The sequence below is a fragment of the Thalassophryne amazonica genome, chromosome 20 (assembly GCF_902500255.1).
Source record: "Thalassophryne amazonica chromosome 20, fThaAma1.1, whole genome shotgun sequence".
Classification (NCBI taxonomy): Eukaryota; Metazoa; Chordata; class Actinopteri; order Batrachoidiformes; family Batrachoididae; genus Thalassophryne; species Thalassophryne amazonica.
The window spans coordinates 67182443-67203023 of NC_047122.1; the positions used below are offsets into that span (position 1 = coordinate 67182443).

The following is a 20581-nucleotide window of genomic DNA, read 5'->3' on the forward strand; positions in this document are numbered from 1 at the left end:
AGAATGCACTGCCTTGCCAACCTCGTTAATCATGACGGACAAGTGAGGGCCCGTGGTTCTTGATGCCACCGTCTTGCCAATTTTCCGGTAGATCAGAGCAGCACATAAGCCAAAAAGTACCAGCCCTGCTGCCATGAGACCAAAAATGAATAAATCCTTGATGTCCTCAATGGAGAAAGGCACCAAGCGTGCAACACGCCAAGACCCCCAGGAGTCGAGGACATAGCCCGCAGGATACGTTCCATCTGGGCAGGTAGGATCCCCCGGTCCTGACCTTCTTGTAGAAAAAAATGGTGTCAATAGCGTTCAGAGACCAGCTGATCAATTCTATCCAATTAATCCAATAGTAGTCCAATAGATCCACAATCCAATATAATTTTGAGGAATTCACAGTCTGGTGAAGTAGGGACTTGAAGGTTAAAGACAGAGAACAGAGATAAGGGAGAGTGGAAGAGATGCGACCACCCTTGTCGGAGTCCCAAGCTTATGCATCCACCACAGTGTGGTGGATGCATCACCGCCCCAGGTCCTGGATGGCAACAACCCAGGCAGACAACCAATCCAGTCCCACCTCTCAAAATCCATATGGCTGCCTCCACACAATGATTTGTGAATGGATGAAATCATCCCTTAGATTAGAATCAGTTTTTGGAAAAAGTAAATCATTTATTTTTTGCACATAAACAGTGTGGTAACAAATGTGAAACTGTTGTGCTGAAAATTACATCTGGTCAGAAGAACAAATCCAACAAGACAGTGTTGGTATACAGGACCAGTGTCCACAGTGGGCTCCTGTACCTGAAGGTTGTGTGCTTAATGTGCCAAAAGGCTGTTTATACAACTAGTTTTTAAAATCTGAAAATGGTTTTGGATTAAGAAAATCTTTTTTCTTGTTTGCTTATTTGTTTTGCTTCTAGATCTTTAACAGCCCCCCGTGTAGGTCCGCCACTGTAAATTCCATATGTGGCACATTTTAAGAACACATTTTCGAAATGCAAAAATAAATAAATAAAGGTTACCTTTATAATGGGGTGAAGTTAAATAAAAAAAATATAGATTGTTTACTAATAAACGGATCTTCACAGAACTTGCATTACTGATGATTTAATTAAGTACCCAGATTACATTTTAAATTTGGTTGAATCCGGTTTAAAACGCGGAGCCAGGATGAAATTTGGGAGCGCATCCCGCGCTGACGTGCGTGAGTTTTCACGCGCAGCCTCACGCTGACGCGCGGCTCTGTGAGGTGGGGGCACGTTGGACCGTATAAGAGGTGAAAACGTAGCGAGAGAATCGGACACAACTCACTTCCGCTGGCAGGTCCAAGTTCTCCCAACTGGGCTGAAATTAACCCGAACCCTGTCAAGTCCAGGCACGGTTTGGTTCCGGTCGGGACGCGCGTTCTCCTCCGGTATCAAGTTTCTGTCCGTAATTTGGAACATTTCAGCACGGCAGCGGGTGGACAGCTCCGCCGCGGCATGGAGCCCTACACGGAGCCCGGAGCCCGGTTGGCCCTCTCTGATCTCTACTCCGTCATCCCCTTTAACGTCACCTTCCCGGACGAGGACCGGCTGCAGAACTACACCGGCTCCGGCAGCTCCCCCAGGAGCGCGTGGGATATCATCATAGCCATCTCCATCACGGCTCTCTACTCCGTCATCTGCGTGGTGGGACTGCTGGGTAACATCCTGGTCATGTACGGGGTGATCAGGTAAAAACTGCAACTTGGTTTTTATTATTATTATTATTATTATTATTGGAGTCACAAGCTTAATTTAAACGTAAAATGAACGTTTATTTGTCAGTCACGTGAATTGAAGTTCACTTGTACTTAATTCCTTCAGTTTGTGCCCGATGTCGTGCGTAAAGCTCGACTTTGTTCCCTGATTTTCACGCAGATCAGAAACCTGCACATTTTACAGCAGGGAGAGTTGATCCAGTCGTCACAGGAGCAATTTTTCATGATTCCCACTCAGCTGCACCTCGGACACTACGCCCAACAAACAATCTACATTATATCCCTGAGATTCATCTCATTTTTAGACGGAATCCAACGTGCGCCGTATGTGCTTTCATTGTCCTTTTTTTATTTTGGGGACAAGAGGGTTTTTAAAATACGTTTTAAGGCATTCATAAGTCTTTTTTTAGCGTCAGATTAACACATTCAGGGGCGTAGCTAGAATGTGATGGGCTTTCAGTCATTATTTTTAGAACCTTAGATTGTTCATTTATAGTTTGCAGGGGTTTAGCTAGGATGTGGGGGCGGGGGGGCAGCCTGGGAAAGGCAGGTTATTATTTATTTTTTGGGAAGGATAATTAGTGAGAACCAACAAACATTGTAGTTAATGTGAAAAATTGGAGGTCTCGCAAGCTGGGCTGAGTCTCAAAGCACCATGTTTTCCAGACAGTTTGCTGGTGCAGACCGATAACAACATCTACACTTTCCTTTGGCAAGATATACTGTAGTCAGAATCTACACCGTACACCAAATTCATACCTTTGTACTTTCTGTGACATTCATAACCTTCAACTCAAACAGCAATTGTTAAGAAATTATAATGACCCTTCTTACAGGATGCAAATGCAAATTTGGGAATTCTGGGAAAACCTGCAGGCACAACAATAGGAAAAAAAACACACACAGCTAACAACCACAGTCAGAATAGAGAATGTTGTACTTTAGGTGGTGCTATTCTCTGTCACTCCTTCTGAATGCTGACAGTTCATCCTTTCATTTCTCTAAGGTTCTGTTTCATGGATGGAGATGCTTGACAAAGAAATATGATGGGCTCCAGCCCATAACCCTTAACAGGACTAAACAGGTTCAGAACATGAAGAACTGAATGATCTATTCCAGTGGTGTCCACTGATCTATTCTTAAGCATGCTAGCATACCAAACCATATAAAAAAAATAATTAAAAAAATGTTCTGTGTTAAATGAAGCATGAACTTGCTCAGTTGATTGCAGGCCAGGTTGCTATGGAAACGGTTAAAGTTATGATCAGTGCTTGATCAAAGAACCAACACGGAGTTGCCAACATGTGGGCTCCGCAAAAGTCAGGGTAGTTGGGGTGGATTTAATTAGGTCCTGGCTGCACAATCTTGTTTTTTTCTGCACATTTAAATATTTCAATATTTAATATTGCTTTTACTGTAATTACAAATAGTGTTTATTATTGATTTGACCAAAAGAAAATGGGTCCTACTTTCAGTGAAAGTTTCCTTGATAGTTTCCAATTGTGGCAGTTGTCTTTTGTTTTTCACAGTGTCCATGTTTGTCCATGCATTTGTGCTGCTGTGTTAATGATGTGTGACCAGGCAAAGTGTTGAGGTTTTACTATTGTGAGGCAGCTGAACGCACACAGATGAGGTTGACTAAATTTTTCTCAAGTGCTTTTTACCCGAGGCCAACATATATGGCCATGGGTTATTGCAAAGACCTGCCGTCCGTCCGTCTGTCTGTGTTCAGCATAAGTCCAGTTCTATTGCTGCTACAGTCTTCAAATTCACAGGGAACATTCTTGGGACACAGACTATGGACAAGTTCAAAAATGGCTTAAAAACTCACTTTCTGTTTGAATCTGTTCTGCTTTGTTTTTGAGTGGCGGGGGATGACAGCCAATCAGAGTAGAGCTGCACAGTGACGTCAGTGGCTGGTCTCTTCAAAACTGCTTTGCTGTGTGTTTATATGCATGTTTGTCATATTATGTAAAAGATAGTGATAAATAAATGCTTCTAAAACAGAAAAAGCAGCGTTAACGTGCATGCTAATGTCCACTAACGCAAAAGCTAACTCAAAGCTAACTTTCTATGGAGTTAAATTTGTCCCATTAATACCAGCAAATGCACAGACACTGATCTACAAATATTCCTTGATTTGCATAACCTCCGCTTTTGTCAAAAGCTCATGTACACACACATGCAATGCCTCCTGCAGACGCTGTTAAAACATAAATATTGTTTTTGATTGACTGATTAATAGAGGGGCTTCATTGAACATGTACAAATTGTATGTAAGACAACAGGATCTTAATAATTAAACAACTGCAAATTATAAAGAACACAAGGCTCATACGGCTGAGGGGATTTTAACATTGCTTTATTTTTTCAACAGAGCAAAGACTTTTCAACACAGCATTTTTAAACACTCTAGTTTTATTTGGGATGTTTACATTATTTTAATTTACACACAGAAGAAAATTAATTCACAAAAACTAAACACGACCAGGGTCTAAACTATAAGCCCCTGATGCTAATAAGTCAGTTGTGTGTCCTTTTTGTAGTCTGTTGTCATTTGTTGTAATTTTCATCAAGTCTCAGATGTGTCCCCTGAGGAATCCCAGCCCATTATTCTTTGATTATTATCTCATGCTCCTCCATATTTGATGGTGTTCTGGCATGGACCTCTGTCTTCAGTTCACCCCATATTTTTCAATGGGACTGAATTCAGAGCTTTGTGTGCAGGCTCGTCAGTAACACTGAGTTTGGGCTTCTGGAGGTAGTGCTTCACAAGGAGGGACACCAGGAGAGACCCAGTTTTCCTGCTGACTGCTTTAGGTTTTCTTCAACATCTTCACATGTCGTCCTTTCTTCATGATTCCTTCCACCTTGAGGAGATTCCCAGTTCCAGAGGCACTGAAGCATCTCCACATCATAACACTCCCAACACCATGTTTCACTGTGGAGACAGTGTACTTCGGGTTACATGTCTCTCTCTTCTTTGGTTTAGATGTGTGTATTATTACAAAAAAAGTTAAGACATTTGGTTGTCAAAGTATGCATTAAACCAACAGCACTTTAGTCTTTACAAATTTAGTCCAAGGTGCTGTGGCGCCACCCCATGGTGACAGTTTTTTGTTCTTACTGCCTCCGTCAGTGAAGTTGTGAACAACCTAAAGCCCACAAATTTTCATATATTATGAAATTTTTTTTTACTGAAGATTCATATCCTGATAGGCAACAACTGACTATACTCAACAAAAATATAAACGCAACACTTTTGGTTTTGCTCCCATTTTGTATGAGATGAACTCAAAGATCTAAAACTTTTTCCACATACACAATATCACCATTTCCCTCAAATATTGTTCACAAACCAGTCTAAATCTGTGATAGTGAGCACTTCTCCTTTGCTGATAATCCATCCCACCTCACAGGTGTGCCATATCAAGATGCTGATTAGACACCATGATTAGTGCACAGGTGTGCCTTAGACTGCCCACAATAAAAGGCCACTCTGAAAGGTGCAGTTTTATCACACAGCACAATGCCACAGATGTCGCAAGATTTGAGGGAGCGTGCAATTGGCATGCTGACAGCAGGAATGTCAACCAGAGCTGTTGCTCGTGTATTGAATGTTCATTTCCCTACCATAAGCCGTCTCCAAAGGCGTTTCAGAGAATTTGGCAGTACATCCAACCAGCCTCACAACCACAGACCACGTGTAACCACACCAGCCCAGGACCTCCACATCCAGCATGTTCACCTCCAAGATCGTCTGAGACCAGCCACTCGGACAGCTGCTGAAACAATCGGTTTGCATAACCAAAGAATTTCTGCACAAACTGTCAGAAACCGTCTCAGGGAAGCTCATCTGCATGCTCGTTGTCCTCATCGGGGTCTCGACCTGACACCAGTTCGTCGTCGTAACTGACTTGAGTGGGCAAATGCTCACATTCGCTGGCATTTGGCACATTGGAGAGGTGTTCTCTTCACAGATGAATCCCGGTTCACACTGTTCAGGGCAGATGGCAGACAGCGTGTGTGGCGTCGTGTGGGTGAGCGGTTTTCTGATGTCAGTGTTGTGGATCGAGTTGCCCATGGTGGCGGTGGGGTTATGGTATGGGCAGGCGTCTGTTATGGACGAAGAACACAGGTGCATTTTATTGATGGCATTTTGAATGCACAGAGATACCGTGACGAGATCCTGAGGCCCATTGTTGTGCCATACATCCAAGAACATCACCTCATGTTGCAGCAGGATAATGCACGGCCCCATGTTGCAAGGATCTGTACACAATTCTTGGAAGCTGAAAATGTCCCAGTTCTTGCATGGCCGGCATACTCACCGGACATGTCACCCATTGAGCATGTTTGGGAGGCTCTGGACCGGCGTATACGACAGCGTGTACCAGTTCCTGCCAATATCCAGCAACTTCGCACAGCCATTGAAGAGGAGTGGACCAACATTCCACAGGCCACAATTGACAACCTGATCAACTCTATGCGAAGGAGATGTGTTGCACTGCATGAGGCAAATGGTGGTTACACCAGATACTGACTGGTATCCCCCCCAATAAAACAAAACTGCACCTTTCAGAGTGGCCTTTTATTGTGGGCAGTCTAAGGCACACCTGTGCACTAATCATGGTGTCTAATCAGCATCTTGGTATGGCACACCTGTGAGGTGGGATGGATTATCTCAGCAAAGGAGAAGTGCTCACTATCACAGATTTAGACTGGTTTGTGAACAATATTTGAGGGAAATGGTGATATTGTGTATTTGGAAAAGTTTTAGATCTTTGAGTTCATCTCATACAAAATGGGAGCAAAACCAAAAGTGTTGCGTTTATATTTTTGTTGAGTGTAAATTTTCAAGGTCATAGGTCAAAGTCAGGAAAAATCCTTATCTTTAACATTGAATAAAAGCCCATTTGATGTATACGAGGTTTCGGAGTGTTAGAGGACAAGTTGGACATGCCCAGCTCTTCACAATTTCTCTTATACTCACTCGACTGGTAAGCACTGAAAGCCGAGATAGACATGTCCCAACTTGTCCTCTAACACTCCAAAATGGAGGTGTTCCTTCGTCTCGCTTCATCAGCGAATCGGTCTTGACGCGCGAAGCCGCCGCACGGCTTTCCATGACAAAATCTCTTGTTAAAAGTGAAATCTGATGGAAAATGACTGATGTCCAGCTCTTGTGATAACCAGAGAAATTGCACACGACGGTCCCGGCTCCACACAGCGATCCGTTTAGAAATGATGTGGTGGTTTCTGCCTCTCGCCATTGTGGGCCGTCCTTAAAGTTGTAGTAACACTCCTTATTCTCTGTGAAGCCCGTAAAATTTTCACCGAAAGCCAGATAAATTTTTCAAATGGTTTCCAGCTGCCTGTCTCTAACAGTTTCTGAAAAAATTCTGATGGAAAAAAAAGCCCAAATCATTCCGCCATTTCCTCGCAATGAAACAACAACGAGAGGGGTGGACCAGTGCTCACTCAAAGCCTGCCCACAGATGAATGACGCAACCAACAGGTGTGGAAAAACTCACACATGCGCACGAAGGCTGACGTAAAAACATATGAATCAAATCCATATAGTTTTTGAAAAAAATAAAAAGGTCGGATACTTTTCTAACAGACCTCATATTTTGCATTACATCTCAATCAAAAGTGCCTCAGTCACTCTCATTTTTCTGTTATGGATTTACCTACACCACCAAAATTTCCAATTTTATGTCTGTTTGTCTTCCAGGTATCAGTCAGAAACCCAGTGACAACAAGCACACGAATTGTGCACAGCAGAGAAAACCAATGATCTATGAAAATTACCTAAAAAAGTTGAAAAAAAAAACCCTTCATCACAAAAAAAACTTTGATTCAAGTGGATGAACTAAATACATCCTCCTGACATTTTACCACATCTAATTCATCTTATGAAAAGTCAATTCTAACAGGTCTTTGACCTTAAACATTTGTTCCATGGTAAATTTTTGTGGAATTGGAAACTGGTGCTGGTGGAGGTTTGTGCGCTACGAGCACGATGCTCTACTTTGATTTAAGTTTGCCTTCTGCAGCTTCCACATAAAGACCACATTCATTCTCAGGTAAGATTCATTACATCCTGACATTTTCTCCCACTTATGAGGATTCAACTGATTGTATCCTCAGTCCAAATATTAATCTTTCCTTGTGCACTTTTCCACCTGAACCTTTCTTCACAGCAGCCAGATGGTGATTTAAACAAGCAGAGAGAATGAATCTCAGTTCCACCACATAAAGATGGAGGTATGGTTGATTTTTACACTCAGAAAAGGAAGAGCAGGGAGAAGAGAAAACAGAGATGAACAAGAGGCTGCTGGATATACAAAGAGGCCAACAGCAAGTCATTTTCTGCAGGCAGTAATGTCTGACCACTGGAAAAAAAGAGTAATTCATAAATATTTACAACTGTGGTCACTGCCCTCCAGAGGCAGAGTGGAAAATAAGGAAAAAGAAAGAAGGCATTAAGAGGGAGACGAATGAGCATCAGAGTTTATCAAGTGATCAGCGTTTTGAGTCGGAGGACTCGGCAGTGACATGAGACACCCCAGAGACAGACACACACATTAAACATCTCCGTGAGCCAGTGCTGCTGGCACGTCTGAAAAAATCACACTTTAAAATCCATCCAGACACACACATACAGTCACGTAATGGCATTTATCACTTTTAAATGATTAATAATTTTTTAAAGCTTTTAAATTTTTTATGCAGCATATTTATCATTTCATGAACACTGGCTCATATTATGATTTGAGAGAGTTTTAAAGGAGCAGCTAAGAATTTATTATATATTTCAATAAATGTGCAGACAAATGAATGTGATGAGGGAAGAACAGAACATTGAAACTGTTGTCTTTGAATGTTCATCAGTATTCATTCGATGGTTCGGGATTTGACGAATGCTGCAGTCACATTATGGACTGAGTTCACATTTTCTTGATTCAGACTATCACACTGGATTTGGTGCTAACGGTGCAATGAAAGCAGGAGGAATGTCAACATCAGGCACGCAGTAATCTGACTAAAAAAACAGCTACAGTCTGAGAGGGGAAGCAGAAGAGAAATACCAAGAAGTAGTCAGAGTTCCAAATGGGAACTCAATATGTGTATTGAGAACGTAACTACGGTCCATAGAATCCTAATTCCAAATCTGGGGCTGTTGATGGCTGTAACTACTACATATACCAAGTTTGTTCAAGACTGACAAAGATGAATCAAGAAGTTACTGTGAGGCTTCAAAACATGCCCTGACTTGTTATTCAGGATTAAACAGGGAGAAACGGTGCTCTGTAGAATAGCGTTCTTGTACTGAGTTATGTAGTGATTTGTGGCAGATATAAGTGTCACTGCCACCCGACACACTTGTCATTTTTATGCCCTGTGCCTGCATGAACCGGTCTGGATGACACCATTTTTCATTTCCTCCACCTAAGTCCCAGCCAACCCTGAAATGGGTAAAGAGAAGTGTGTGAAAGACTGTGGGTGACCAGGGTGGGACAAATGAAACCCAAAAATGCCCCCATCTCAAAGTTACCAAAGAAGCTAAAGCTAACAGGCTCACCATTGTTGGGGTATTTTAAATTAACGTATGTTTTTGTGGACTGGGTTGGGTATTAAAAATGTTGTCTGGCAATAACTTCAGTGAGTACAGAGTAGCTGTGGAGCTAAAGTCACCGAGCTACCAACACCTGCTAACAGTGCAACCAATCTTAATACATAAATGACATAATATGAAATTTTCACTGGATGGAAATACTGGTGCACAGAGTTCTTAGATGGTCCATCGGTGCCTTTAAGCAGACAGTAAGCCGCATCATCTCAGATATTTGTAATTTAATGCTCTGGAAGGACAGACATGTTTGGTCCACATTAGCAAGTGGCTCCAGCTAACGGTCTCTGTTCACAGAACTCTGGAAACCACTTCCTTTCAAACACTGCCTGTCCTTATTCATCATGCTGTGGCTTAAACTAATGTTATAAAAATAATTCACTCCCTGTACACTTATCATGAAGGGGGAAGCTCGATACACACAACAAAACCATTTTTGCATTTAATCATTAGTGATTGATCTCTGCTCCCCTCCACAGCATGTCTTTTTCCTGGTTCTCTCCCTCAGCCCCAACCAGTCCCAGCAGAAGACTGCCCCTCCCTGAGCCTGGTTCTGCTGGAGGTTTCTTCCTGTTAAAAGGGAGTTTTTCCTTCCCACTGTAGCCAAGTGCTTGCTCACAGGGGGTCGTTTTGACCGTTGGGGTTTTTCCGTAATTATTGTATGGCCTTGCCTTACAATATAAGGCGCCTTGGGGCAACTGTTTGTTGTGATTTGGCGCTATATAAATAAAATTTATTTGATTTTTGGACAAAGGCTGTTGGAGATTTTAACACGGGGGTCAACAGGAAGTGAATCACGAATGGAGCCTCAAGTGGCCATTCAAGTAATTGCAATATGTGCCATTTGCATGCATTTAACAGAACTGGAGGTTTGGGGTTGGTGGCTGAGCTCCCCCCCTCCCCAATGCAAGGTGCTGCCTGTGTGTAGCAGAGCGCCTGACATGCCATTACACTGATATATGTGTGTGTGTGTGTGTGTGTGTGTGTGTGTGTGTGTGTGTGTGTGTGTGTGTGTGTGTGTGTGTGTGTGTCATTGTAAAGTGCTTTGAGTGTCTCCACCAGATGGAAAAGTGTTATAAAACCACAGTCTGTTTACTGCACACTGTTGGTTGGCAGAGATAATGACGTCCGAGTCATTACAGACATAAAGCAGTTTAAATCCCATCAAAGGCTCTGACTTCTGAATATGTCACAAAGGCCAAGCTGAGGAAAAAATAAAGATATGACAAATAACTGTGGCCATAAGCCTTCATTCAGTCTTTAGTGAAGCATATAATTGGACAGTGGACGGCCGCGGTGCTGTGAGCGTGCGCTCTGAGGGTGCACTGTCAGGACACGCTGCTCCACTCATCATCCAGCTTCATCACACCTATTGGCTCAGACACGGTGACGTTCATCACCTAGTGGCAGCTCAGTCAAATCGTGCAACAGCTCTCAGGAACGTCGTAACGTTTGTGTGTGAAATTGGAGCTGCTTCGTGTGAATGTTGTTATTTTCCCCGTAATGAGCGTGTCTCAGATGGTGTTCGCTCACAAAATTTAAACTGCATCACAACTCCAGGTGGGTTCAGTCACATTTGTTCTTTCTTTGGCAGCAGGTGAACTGAAATCCAGCGAGCTGTCCATCAGTCAGAACAGGACTGTGACTGTTTGTTTATCGCTCTGACTTCCACACAAATTCTGAGACGGAAAACAAGTCAGTCCTGGAAGCACCACAGAGCTGAGCCAGCCTGTCTGACACACATAATCCCAACAGATTAAGTCCCAACTGTGCACACAGGACCTCTGTGAACTCTGTAGTAACATTTCATCAAAAAGGAGCTGAAAAGCAGAAGTCATTCATGGCAGCTGCTGGGTGTTTCAAAGACACACACCTGTCTACATATAAGGTCCCACAGTTGACAGTCAGAGCACAAACCAAGCATGAAGTCAAAGGAATTGTCTGTAGACCTCTGAGACAGGATTGTCTGGAGGCACGAATCTGTGGAAGGGAACAGAAACATTTCTGCTGCTTTGAAGGTCCAAATGAGCACAGTGGCCTCCTCACTCACTCATCTTCAACCACTTAAGCCTGGTTCACACAACAGGATTTTAAAATTATCTTTAGGTTTCCAAAACCTGAGAGACCACACATGAAGATAAAAAATCATGGCTCTAACAGGTTTGGTCGTACAGTGTGTGGTGTTCAGCCACACAGTAAGAACAACACCACCACACACGAACAGATTTCGCACACAAACATTTTCAGTTCAGACAGGAAATCTCGCAAAATCTCTTGAGATTAAACGTGACTTCAGAGTAAACAAATGGAGGTACTTTGTGGACTAATTAAAACAGGGAAAAAAGATACAAAAAGAAAAAGGCGTTCTTTAAAGGAGTGGAGACAGCGCGACCACCGGACTTTCTGGTAAGTCAGAAAAGCTGGTTTGATTTTATTTTCTGCTCTGTACATCCGTCACCTCGCTTTCTGATTGGCTGCACGTCACATTCAGCAGGCTGCACGTTTGTGGTCGGTCACGCTGCGATATCAGGCCAAAGAAATCCAACATGTTGAATAGCCCCGATTTGCAATCGAAGCGCTCCTGACATCCTTCCGAGCAGATCAGAGCGCTCTGAACACACCACACATGGGAGGAATATCTGATAAGATTATCTTTAGCGTCATCACGATTGTCGGGGCGTCCTTAAGATTGTCGGAAGGGGAAGATCGGGTCCAATATCAGCCTAATTATCCTGCCATGTGAACCCAGCTTTACTCAAACTAAGGCTCACGGGGAGCTGGAGCCTATCCCAGCAGTCATGGGGCATGAGGCGGGGCACACCCTGAATAGGACGCCAGGAGCATCACGAAAGTATTGAGCAAAGTCTGTGAATACTTATGTACATGTGATTTCATATTTTTTAATTTTTAATGAATCTGTAAAAATTTCAAATAAACCTTTCATATTGTCATTATGGGGTATTGTGTGTAGAATTTTGATGGAAAAAATTATTTACTCTATTTTGGGATAAGGCTGTAACATAAAATGTGGAAAAAGTGAAGCGCTGTGAATACTTTCTGGATGGACTGTAGCTTTTTTATGCATAATTCATAAATTAAAAACATTTAAAAGCTTTCCCCTCTCACTAGATTATACATGTAACAGATGGGCAGAACATAAGCAGAAACATTTCAGAAGAATGAAAAAAATTGAAATGTAACTTCATGTATAAACAGTCACTGCTTTCTGAAAAATGCTGTCATTTTATCGCATACTCGCTGAAAAGACGACTCGTCTGCCCGATTTATGCATCACAATCATTTCTTATGGCTTCATTATACTCTTGCCAAGCTCCTGTCCGTCACTGTGAGTGTGGCGCATCTGGATCTTCACCTTTCCTTCCACTCTTCATGCACACTCACAGTGCCAGCTGCACACAGTTTGGATTAACAGTCTGAACCTTCAGCTGAAATGAGATTCTTCTCTTGTTATTTTTAAAAACGGTCCCCTTGACGGTCGGTACATCTGCCAGAGGTGCTGCAGTATCTGAAGGTTTCATTCGGCTTCTGCAGATGTCATATCTTCTTGAAATGCTTTCTAGCCAATTACGTCTTCATAAGTGGGAACAGCCAGTGCCAAATTTGAAGAGTGTTGAAGGCTTGAAGCCACACACACCGTAACCATGGCAATGGATCGACTCTGAGACTCTGTCACATCTTCTGGGCATCACGTCTTGACAGCCCTGCCAAGCTGCTTCAGCAGGTTGACTGTGGTCTGTTTTTGGAAGATATTCCACAGCCGGGGTCCTCATTGTAACCATAAAAACCCAGCGCCACCAGCTGGTCAGCAGAGGTAATGACCTTATCTTCATAAGAGCAGAGGGGTAATGATGAGCATCTACCCTGCACGGACTGCTGCGTTGTTCCTGGTTTAATGTTTGACGCAGTGCTTCCTGGGCTAGAAAACATTAGAAGATCTTATTTCTTTCATGAGAATGTTCTTAACTCTCTCACAGAAGATGCCAACAAAGAGATCAACAAACAGGAAATCACCTACCGTCCTTAACCACGTGGTGCACATGATGATTGTGTTGACGGTTGGAACTGGTTCAAAACTGCCAAAACTTTGAATCATCAATTCTGTCAAAAATTACACCATTTCATCCTTGGCTAACCCTCACCTCTTCCACCATGTTTTATCCATTTTTGCCCCAAACTGTTTGAGTTGAACAGTTATGACCTTGACTTTGACCATTCAAGGTCACCAAAGGTAAGTGGTCACATGACCAGTTATAGGTGTATCTTTGACCAATTCCTCAAAATATTCATGAGTAGCCAAAGTCGTGTCTGTTAATATTTGTTTATATCAGTAGGATGAAACTGATTCTTTACTTCTTTACATTTTCTAACACCATTTGACAGATCAGTGGTACAGTCAGTCAGTGTGCTGCCTCCCTAAACGGACTCTCCCCAGTTCCAGTTTGTCTGTTTTTCTCTCTCCTTTTAATTCATTTCTGCAAATTCCAAGGATCTGATACTATGCAGCCGGTCTGCTCTCAGTCTGTCAGCCTGATCCTCTCAGAGCTCAGAAGGCCTGGTTAGTACTTGGATGGGAGATGTTCTCTGTGTGTGTTCCTACGGGTAATACTGGAGAACTTGTGCCAAATAAATGGTAAATGGACTGCATTTATATAGTGCTTTTCCATGTGAATCAGAGGCTCAAAGCGCTTTACAATAATGCCTCACATTCACCCCGATGTGAGAGTGCTACCATACAAGGTACTCACTACACACTGGTTACAACTAGGGGATTAGGGACCAAATTTCAATGTGGATCTGGCTGCATCCGCTGTGGTGACTCTGAACAAAAACAGGAACAGCCAAAAGGACAACAACAAGGATTTGATACTGTAAAATTTATAGTATTTTCTGGAAAGATTTTTTTTAATGTATTGTTACTATATTTTTAATGGAAGTATTTTTGTACTGTGCTTTTGCAAGAGTTTAATGATGCAGAATTAGAACCTAAATAAAATTACTGAACCAATTTAAAACATTAAAACGGATCAATTGACTGCTTCATGGTGCATTTAGATTTCAATGTCGTGCATCTATTAATTATACACAGGGTTTAATAGTTGTTGGACCTGGCATAAGCACAGAAATTGTGACTTTCCATATAACTAAGTTAGATAAGTGGAAGTCTTTGTTATTTAAGTAATATTGTGTCTTGGATTAAACTCTGTTTGCCATTTTGATTTGTTGTAACAAGAACTGACAAAAACTTGGAGGCAGGAAGCAGATTTAAAACGAGGATTGAAGCCTGGAAGAGGTGATTAGATTCTGGACGGGGAACAAAAAGGCAGAATCTGAGCTCGTAAACAAATGGACATCTGACAGAGACGAGAAAAAATAAAGTCAAGGTCACAAAAACAGGTGTTACAGTCAGAAAAACAAAAGGATCCAAAGGTCAGGGGATAATGGTGGCAAATGTGGAGGTCAGGTGACTGGTAGAAGAGTGGGCGTGGCAACAGCAGGAACACTGGGACACTGATTGATGTTATACTTACTACCAGACCTGATAAATATGTCTCAAGTGTATTCTGTCAAAGTCTAAGTGATTATTGTGTCATAGCCTGTGTCCGCAAGAGCATTACCCCGCAAACCTCACCTCTGATTATATTGAAGTGGCTAACAAAACATTTTGATGAGCAGGCCTTTCTACATGATCTATGCCAAGTTAATTGGCACAGTATTGATCTTATCACTGATGTTGAGGTTGCCTGGTCACATTTCAAAAGTTTGTTCACCTCAATTTTGAACAACCACACTCCCCTAAGAAAAATAAGGCTTAAAAATCGATATAGTCCTTGGTTTAGACCAGATCTAGCTGAGCACATTCGTCAGAAACACCATCTTTGGCAAAAAGCTAAATTCTCTAATAAACAATCAGACTGGCAGACCTATAGAGCTGTCCGAAACAAATGCACTCAGACAATTAGAAGGGCAAAAGTTACTCATTTTAAAGAGCAATTACTCGCTAGTAGTGCTGACCCTAAAAAATTTTGGAGTTCAATTAAGTCTATGGAAAATAAGAAAATAAGTCCCTGTCTGCCAATCATGATCAAAGTTGATGGTGTGGTTATCACTGATAAGGCAAAAATTATGGACAATTTTAACAAACACTTTGCTCAGGCTGGCCACACAGACCTTTTATTTCAGGCCACAACCCCTGTGAAACAACCCCAATCAGCCCCTGATAGACCTGTCTTCTCTATCTAGCCCATCCTGGAATCTGAAGTGCTCAATGAACTGCTGAGACTGGACACTTCCAAATCTGCCGGACTCGATTCACTAGAGCCTTTCTTTTTGAAAGCAGCAGCCCACATCTTAGCAGCCCCCATCTGTAGACTATTCAATCTTTCCTTACAGACTGGGGTTTTTCCAAAAGATTGCAAATCTGCTGCGGTCACTCCTCTATTTAAAGGAGGAGACAACAGTGACATGAACTGCTTCAGGCCAATTTCCATCTTGCCCTGTCTTTCGAAAATCTTTGAAAAAATTGTCAACATACAACTAATAGATTTCCTGGAGTCTTATCACATCTATAATCCATTGCAGTCTGGGTTTAGAGCCATGCACAGCTGTCTGACTGCCTCATTGAAGGTCCTCAATGATATTATCAATGCTGTTGACAATAAGGAGTACTGTGTGGCTATGTTTGTTGACTTAGCCAAAGCTTTTGATTCTGTGGACTTAAACATCTTGATGGATAGGCTACGGGAGACAGGTTTTCCAGATAATTCCATTACATGGTTTAAAAGCTTTTGCTCTGGGCGTATGCAGTCGATGAGAGTTGAAGGGCTCCTCTCAGAACCCCTACCTCTTCACAAAGGCCTGCCTCAAGGATCCATCCTGGGTCCCACCCTGTTCAATATTTGTATAAACAATATCACGCATGCCGCAAGTCAGTGTCAAATGCATTTGTACGCAGATGACACTATCCTGTATGCGCACAGCCCCTGTCTCAACACTAGTCTGTCTCTGCTCCAAGACAGCTTTATCTCGCTTCATGCCTTTTCTGAGCTTCGCCTTTAGTTAAATACAAGAAAAAACAAATGTATGTTCTTTAACAGAAACCTCCCGCTCCCTGAGAGTCCAGGTAAAATTGTATCCCTGGACGGATCAGAAATTCAGATTGTCTCGCACTATAAGTATCTAGGTGTATGGCTTGATAACTCTCTAGTTTTTGAAACCCACATCATTAACCTACTCACCAAAGCAAAGGCGAGAATTGGCTTTTTATACCGCCACAAAAATACTTTCACTCGCCCAGTAAGAGAGCTTTTGGTAAAAACTACAGTTCTCCCCATCCTTGATTATGGAGACTTAGTTTACAGAATGGCACCAAAGACTCCACAAACTTGATGTTGTATATCATGCTGCCATACGCTTTGTTACAGGTGCACCTTTCACCACGCACCACTGTGATTTGTACTCAATGGTGAAGTGGCCCTCTCTCCACACGCGTAGACAAATCCATTGGCTATTGTGTATTTACAAATGTTTGATTGGCTTGGCTCCGTCCTATTTGAGCTCTTTATTAAACATCCACACTTCTAGTCGTGCTCTCTGCTCCAGCACTTACATCAGTCTGGTGGTCCCAAAAGTTCGCACAGTCTTTGGTCGCTCCTCTTTCCAGTTTTCTGCAGCAAGTGACTGGAATAACTTACAACAGTCTCTAAAACTTAGTTTGTTTTTACCCCTATCTATTTTTAAAAACTCAATTTCTAATATTTTACAGGACCATTGCATATGTTTTTAATAATGTATATCTTAATTCTTAGCATTTTCTGTTTCATTGTTGTTGTTTTTAATTTAATTTAATTATCTTATAATGCGCCAAATCACAGCAAAAGCCGTCTCAAGGCGCCTTACATAAAACAAGTCAACATAAAATTGAATAAATAATTAAAAATGAATAAAAAATTCAAATACATAAATAAAAACAGAAGTAAAAGAATAAAACAAATAAAAATAAAAACTATCTATAAGAAAGAGAATAAAAATAGGTTTTGAGTCTTGAATTAAAAATGTCCACGGACTCAGACTGCCTCACGGTCGCAGGAAGACTGTTCCACAGGGTGGGTGCACGATATGAAAAGGCTCTTTGACCTGCTGACTTCTTCTTCACCCTGGGAACACAGAGAAGTCCCGCATCCTGCGACCGCAAAGCTCAGGCCGGCACATAGAGTTCCACCAGATCAGCCAGATAAGATGGCGCCAGTCCATGAACAACCCTATAAGTCAATAACAAAACCTTAAAATCTGCTATCACAGAGACGGAGCCAGTGTAAAGATGCCAAAATCAATTCAATTTTCAATTTATTTCCTTTATATAGTGCCAAATCACAACAGAGTTGCCTCAAGGCGCTTCACACAGGTAAGGCCTAACCTTACCAGCCCCCAGAGCAACAGTGGTAAGAAAAAACTCCCTCTGAGGAAGAAACTTCAAGCAGACCAGACTCAAAGGGGTGACCCTCTGCTTGGGCCATGCTACAAACATAAATTACAGAAATAATTCACAGAACAATTCACGGATGAATATACAAGAATTGCTGTTGGTGCACAGGACAGGAGGATCGCCAACACAAACACAACTCCCATCTCTGGATGGAGCTACACCTTAAACAGAGAAAAACACAATCAGGCATCAGAAAGACAAAAATACAGTATAATTTGCCAGCATTAATCAACAAGAAAAACAGAAGAAATACTAAGGTGATCGCCGGCCACTAGCCCTAAACTTCACTAAAAGACCCAGAATTTAGGTGAAGTTGAGGCCGTGGTACGCTCCGTTTACAAATAAAATGAATTAAAAGAGTAAAAAGCATAAAACAAAACTGTACCAGTATGCTGCCATATGAAAGGGAAAATAAGTGCATCTTAAGTCTGGACTTGAAAGTCTCCACAGAATCTGATTGTTTTATTGATGCAGGGAGATCATTCCACAGAACAGGGGCATGATAAGAGAAAGCTCTGTGACCCACAGACTTCTTAGTTCAACCTAATGTCTTCTATTTTCTTCTCAAAGTAATCCAGGAAATCTTGTGCTGTAAAAGGAGAGCAAACTACAGGTGGTTGTCCATGCATAAGTGTTGCCACCGTGTTGAACAAGAACTTTGAGTTATGCTTGTTTTTGTTGATCAAATCAGAGTAATAAGTCCGCTTTGTAGCCAATAATGCATGCTTATAGTCTAAGATAGCATCACGCCATGCAAGGTGAAATACTTCTAATTTTGAACAACGCCATTTCCGTTCTAGACCTCTTGCTTTATGCTTGAGATCACGCAGATAATCATTGAACCAAGGTGACTGCGATTTGGGGGAGCGCGGTTTCAACACAGGTGGTGCAATCATGTCAAGTGTCGTTTTAAGCACTGAGTTTAAACTATCCACAAGTCTGTCTACTGACTGGGTATTTGTCAAATGTGAAGCTAAGACATCAGGCAGTCTAGCTTCGAGTTCAGTCTTAGTTGAGGAGTTGATGCATCGCTGTAATGATAAATAAGGGTGTGATATGTTCAGACCTTCTGCTACATGTCAGAAGTCTGGCGACAGCGTTCTGAACCGTTTTAGCAGTTGTTTTACTGTATGTTTTTCACTGTTGTATGTGGGGACTGTGAATCTCTGTTTTTCTCTTCTGTCGTTGTGCTGCCTCTTGACCAGGTCGTCATTGTAAATGAGAACGTGTTCTCAATTGACTTACCTGGTAAAACATTGAATAAAGAAAAAAGAAAAAGAAAGGATGGACAGGAAAGAATAGAGGACTGTCAAAATAAAAGTGTGATGGAATATCTGAATTAATGGCAGGAATCTAAAATGAGCAGTGTATTAACTTTAAAACACACAGGAACATTTCTGACAACTAATTCAAACTTGTACTGTTTGTTTGTATCTTGACCAGTGTTTAAAAGTATGGGCCGCAGTCCCCCACTCCACCTCCCTGTGAACAGGTGGGTTGCGAGTCACTAAATATAAAGGAATGATTTTAAAATGTGTGATAAAACGCTGCTGCTGTCGGCGGTAATGCTGCACTTGGTAACTTTAATTCCTTCCTTAACAAATGAGGACAGCACGTCTCTGACCGAACCGCTTTGTTTCTCTGTTTGAGTTCATTATATTAAAATGTAATGAACATATTAGATTAAATTTAGAGGAAAGATAGATGTCCTTGAATCAGAAAAGACTTGATCAAATTCTCCAATTCCTTTTCTCTTTTATTCCCCACTTTCTTAAAAACTGAGAGACAAAACAACCTTTTTAAACATTTCAGAGAATTTAACATTTCAGAGAATTGAAACTAACACAATACCCTAACCCTAACCCATCTTTAGTGTTATTAGTTATACCTGAACATGTCCTGTGCTGAAATGTTTAGAACTAATGTTCTACTCTTTTGAAAACCCACCGGGCCTGTCTCACGGTCTCATGAACAACAAGACAATCAAAGCACACAAACATCCACCAGTGCCACTGTCAACCACAAGGGGGCATTCCAAATTTGCAGAGTTAATATGCTGTATTGGTGTCAAGTATTGTACACTCACCGGACATTTTATTAGGTACACTTTGGCAGTGGTGGGCACAGCTAACCAAAAAGTTAGCTTTAACAGTTAATCTGCTACCTGAAAAGTTAACTTATATAAAGCTAAACCGATAAACCCCTAAAAAATTTTGCATAAGTTACAGATTAAAGCTAAACCGTTAGCTTTCAGTATTGTCTTCAGTACACTAGCACCTACTGACACAACAACGAGCCAGCGCTTCTGTGTCAGATCAGCCTTCTCTCAGCAAGAGACTTGGTTACCAGAGAGAAAGGACAGAGAAGAGGCAGGGGAAATAAAGACAATTTCTCTTCTCACCATACAGACTCGCCAGCATATCAGCCAAGTCATGCATAAGCACACAGTTTGACTTACGGACTAGTTATTAAAATTACATCACGTCTGTCATTTTATAAAATGAAAATATCAGCAATATGTTTTAGTTTGAAAGTAATGCACTAATTTTGAAGGTTTTAGTGTTTAGACACACATGCCGCAGTGCATTATGGGTAAATTAGTTTCCTGACACAGTTGGTCGGTATAACACACAACTTGCTGAAATGTGTGGTGGGTTTTACAAATAAGTCTGTATTTGTAAATATGTATTTTTTTTCACTTGTT

At 41.7% G+C, this 20581-nt stretch overlaps 1 protein-coding gene across 1 annotated transcript in view; it reads left to right on the forward strand.

Moving 5' to 3' along the window:
* The first annotated feature begins 1422 nt into the window (after positions 1-1422).
* The window catches only part of oprd1a (opioid receptor, delta 1a), a 29289-nt gene continuing 10130 nt past the window's right edge, over positions 1423-20581 (forward strand). The window contains exon 1 of the mRNA XM_034161332.1: positions 1423-1711. Within this exon, the coding sequence (XP_034017223.1) occupies positions 1479-1711 (233 nt within the window). The 5' untranslated portion in view covers positions 1423-1478. The remainder of the gene's footprint in view (positions 1712-20581) is intronic.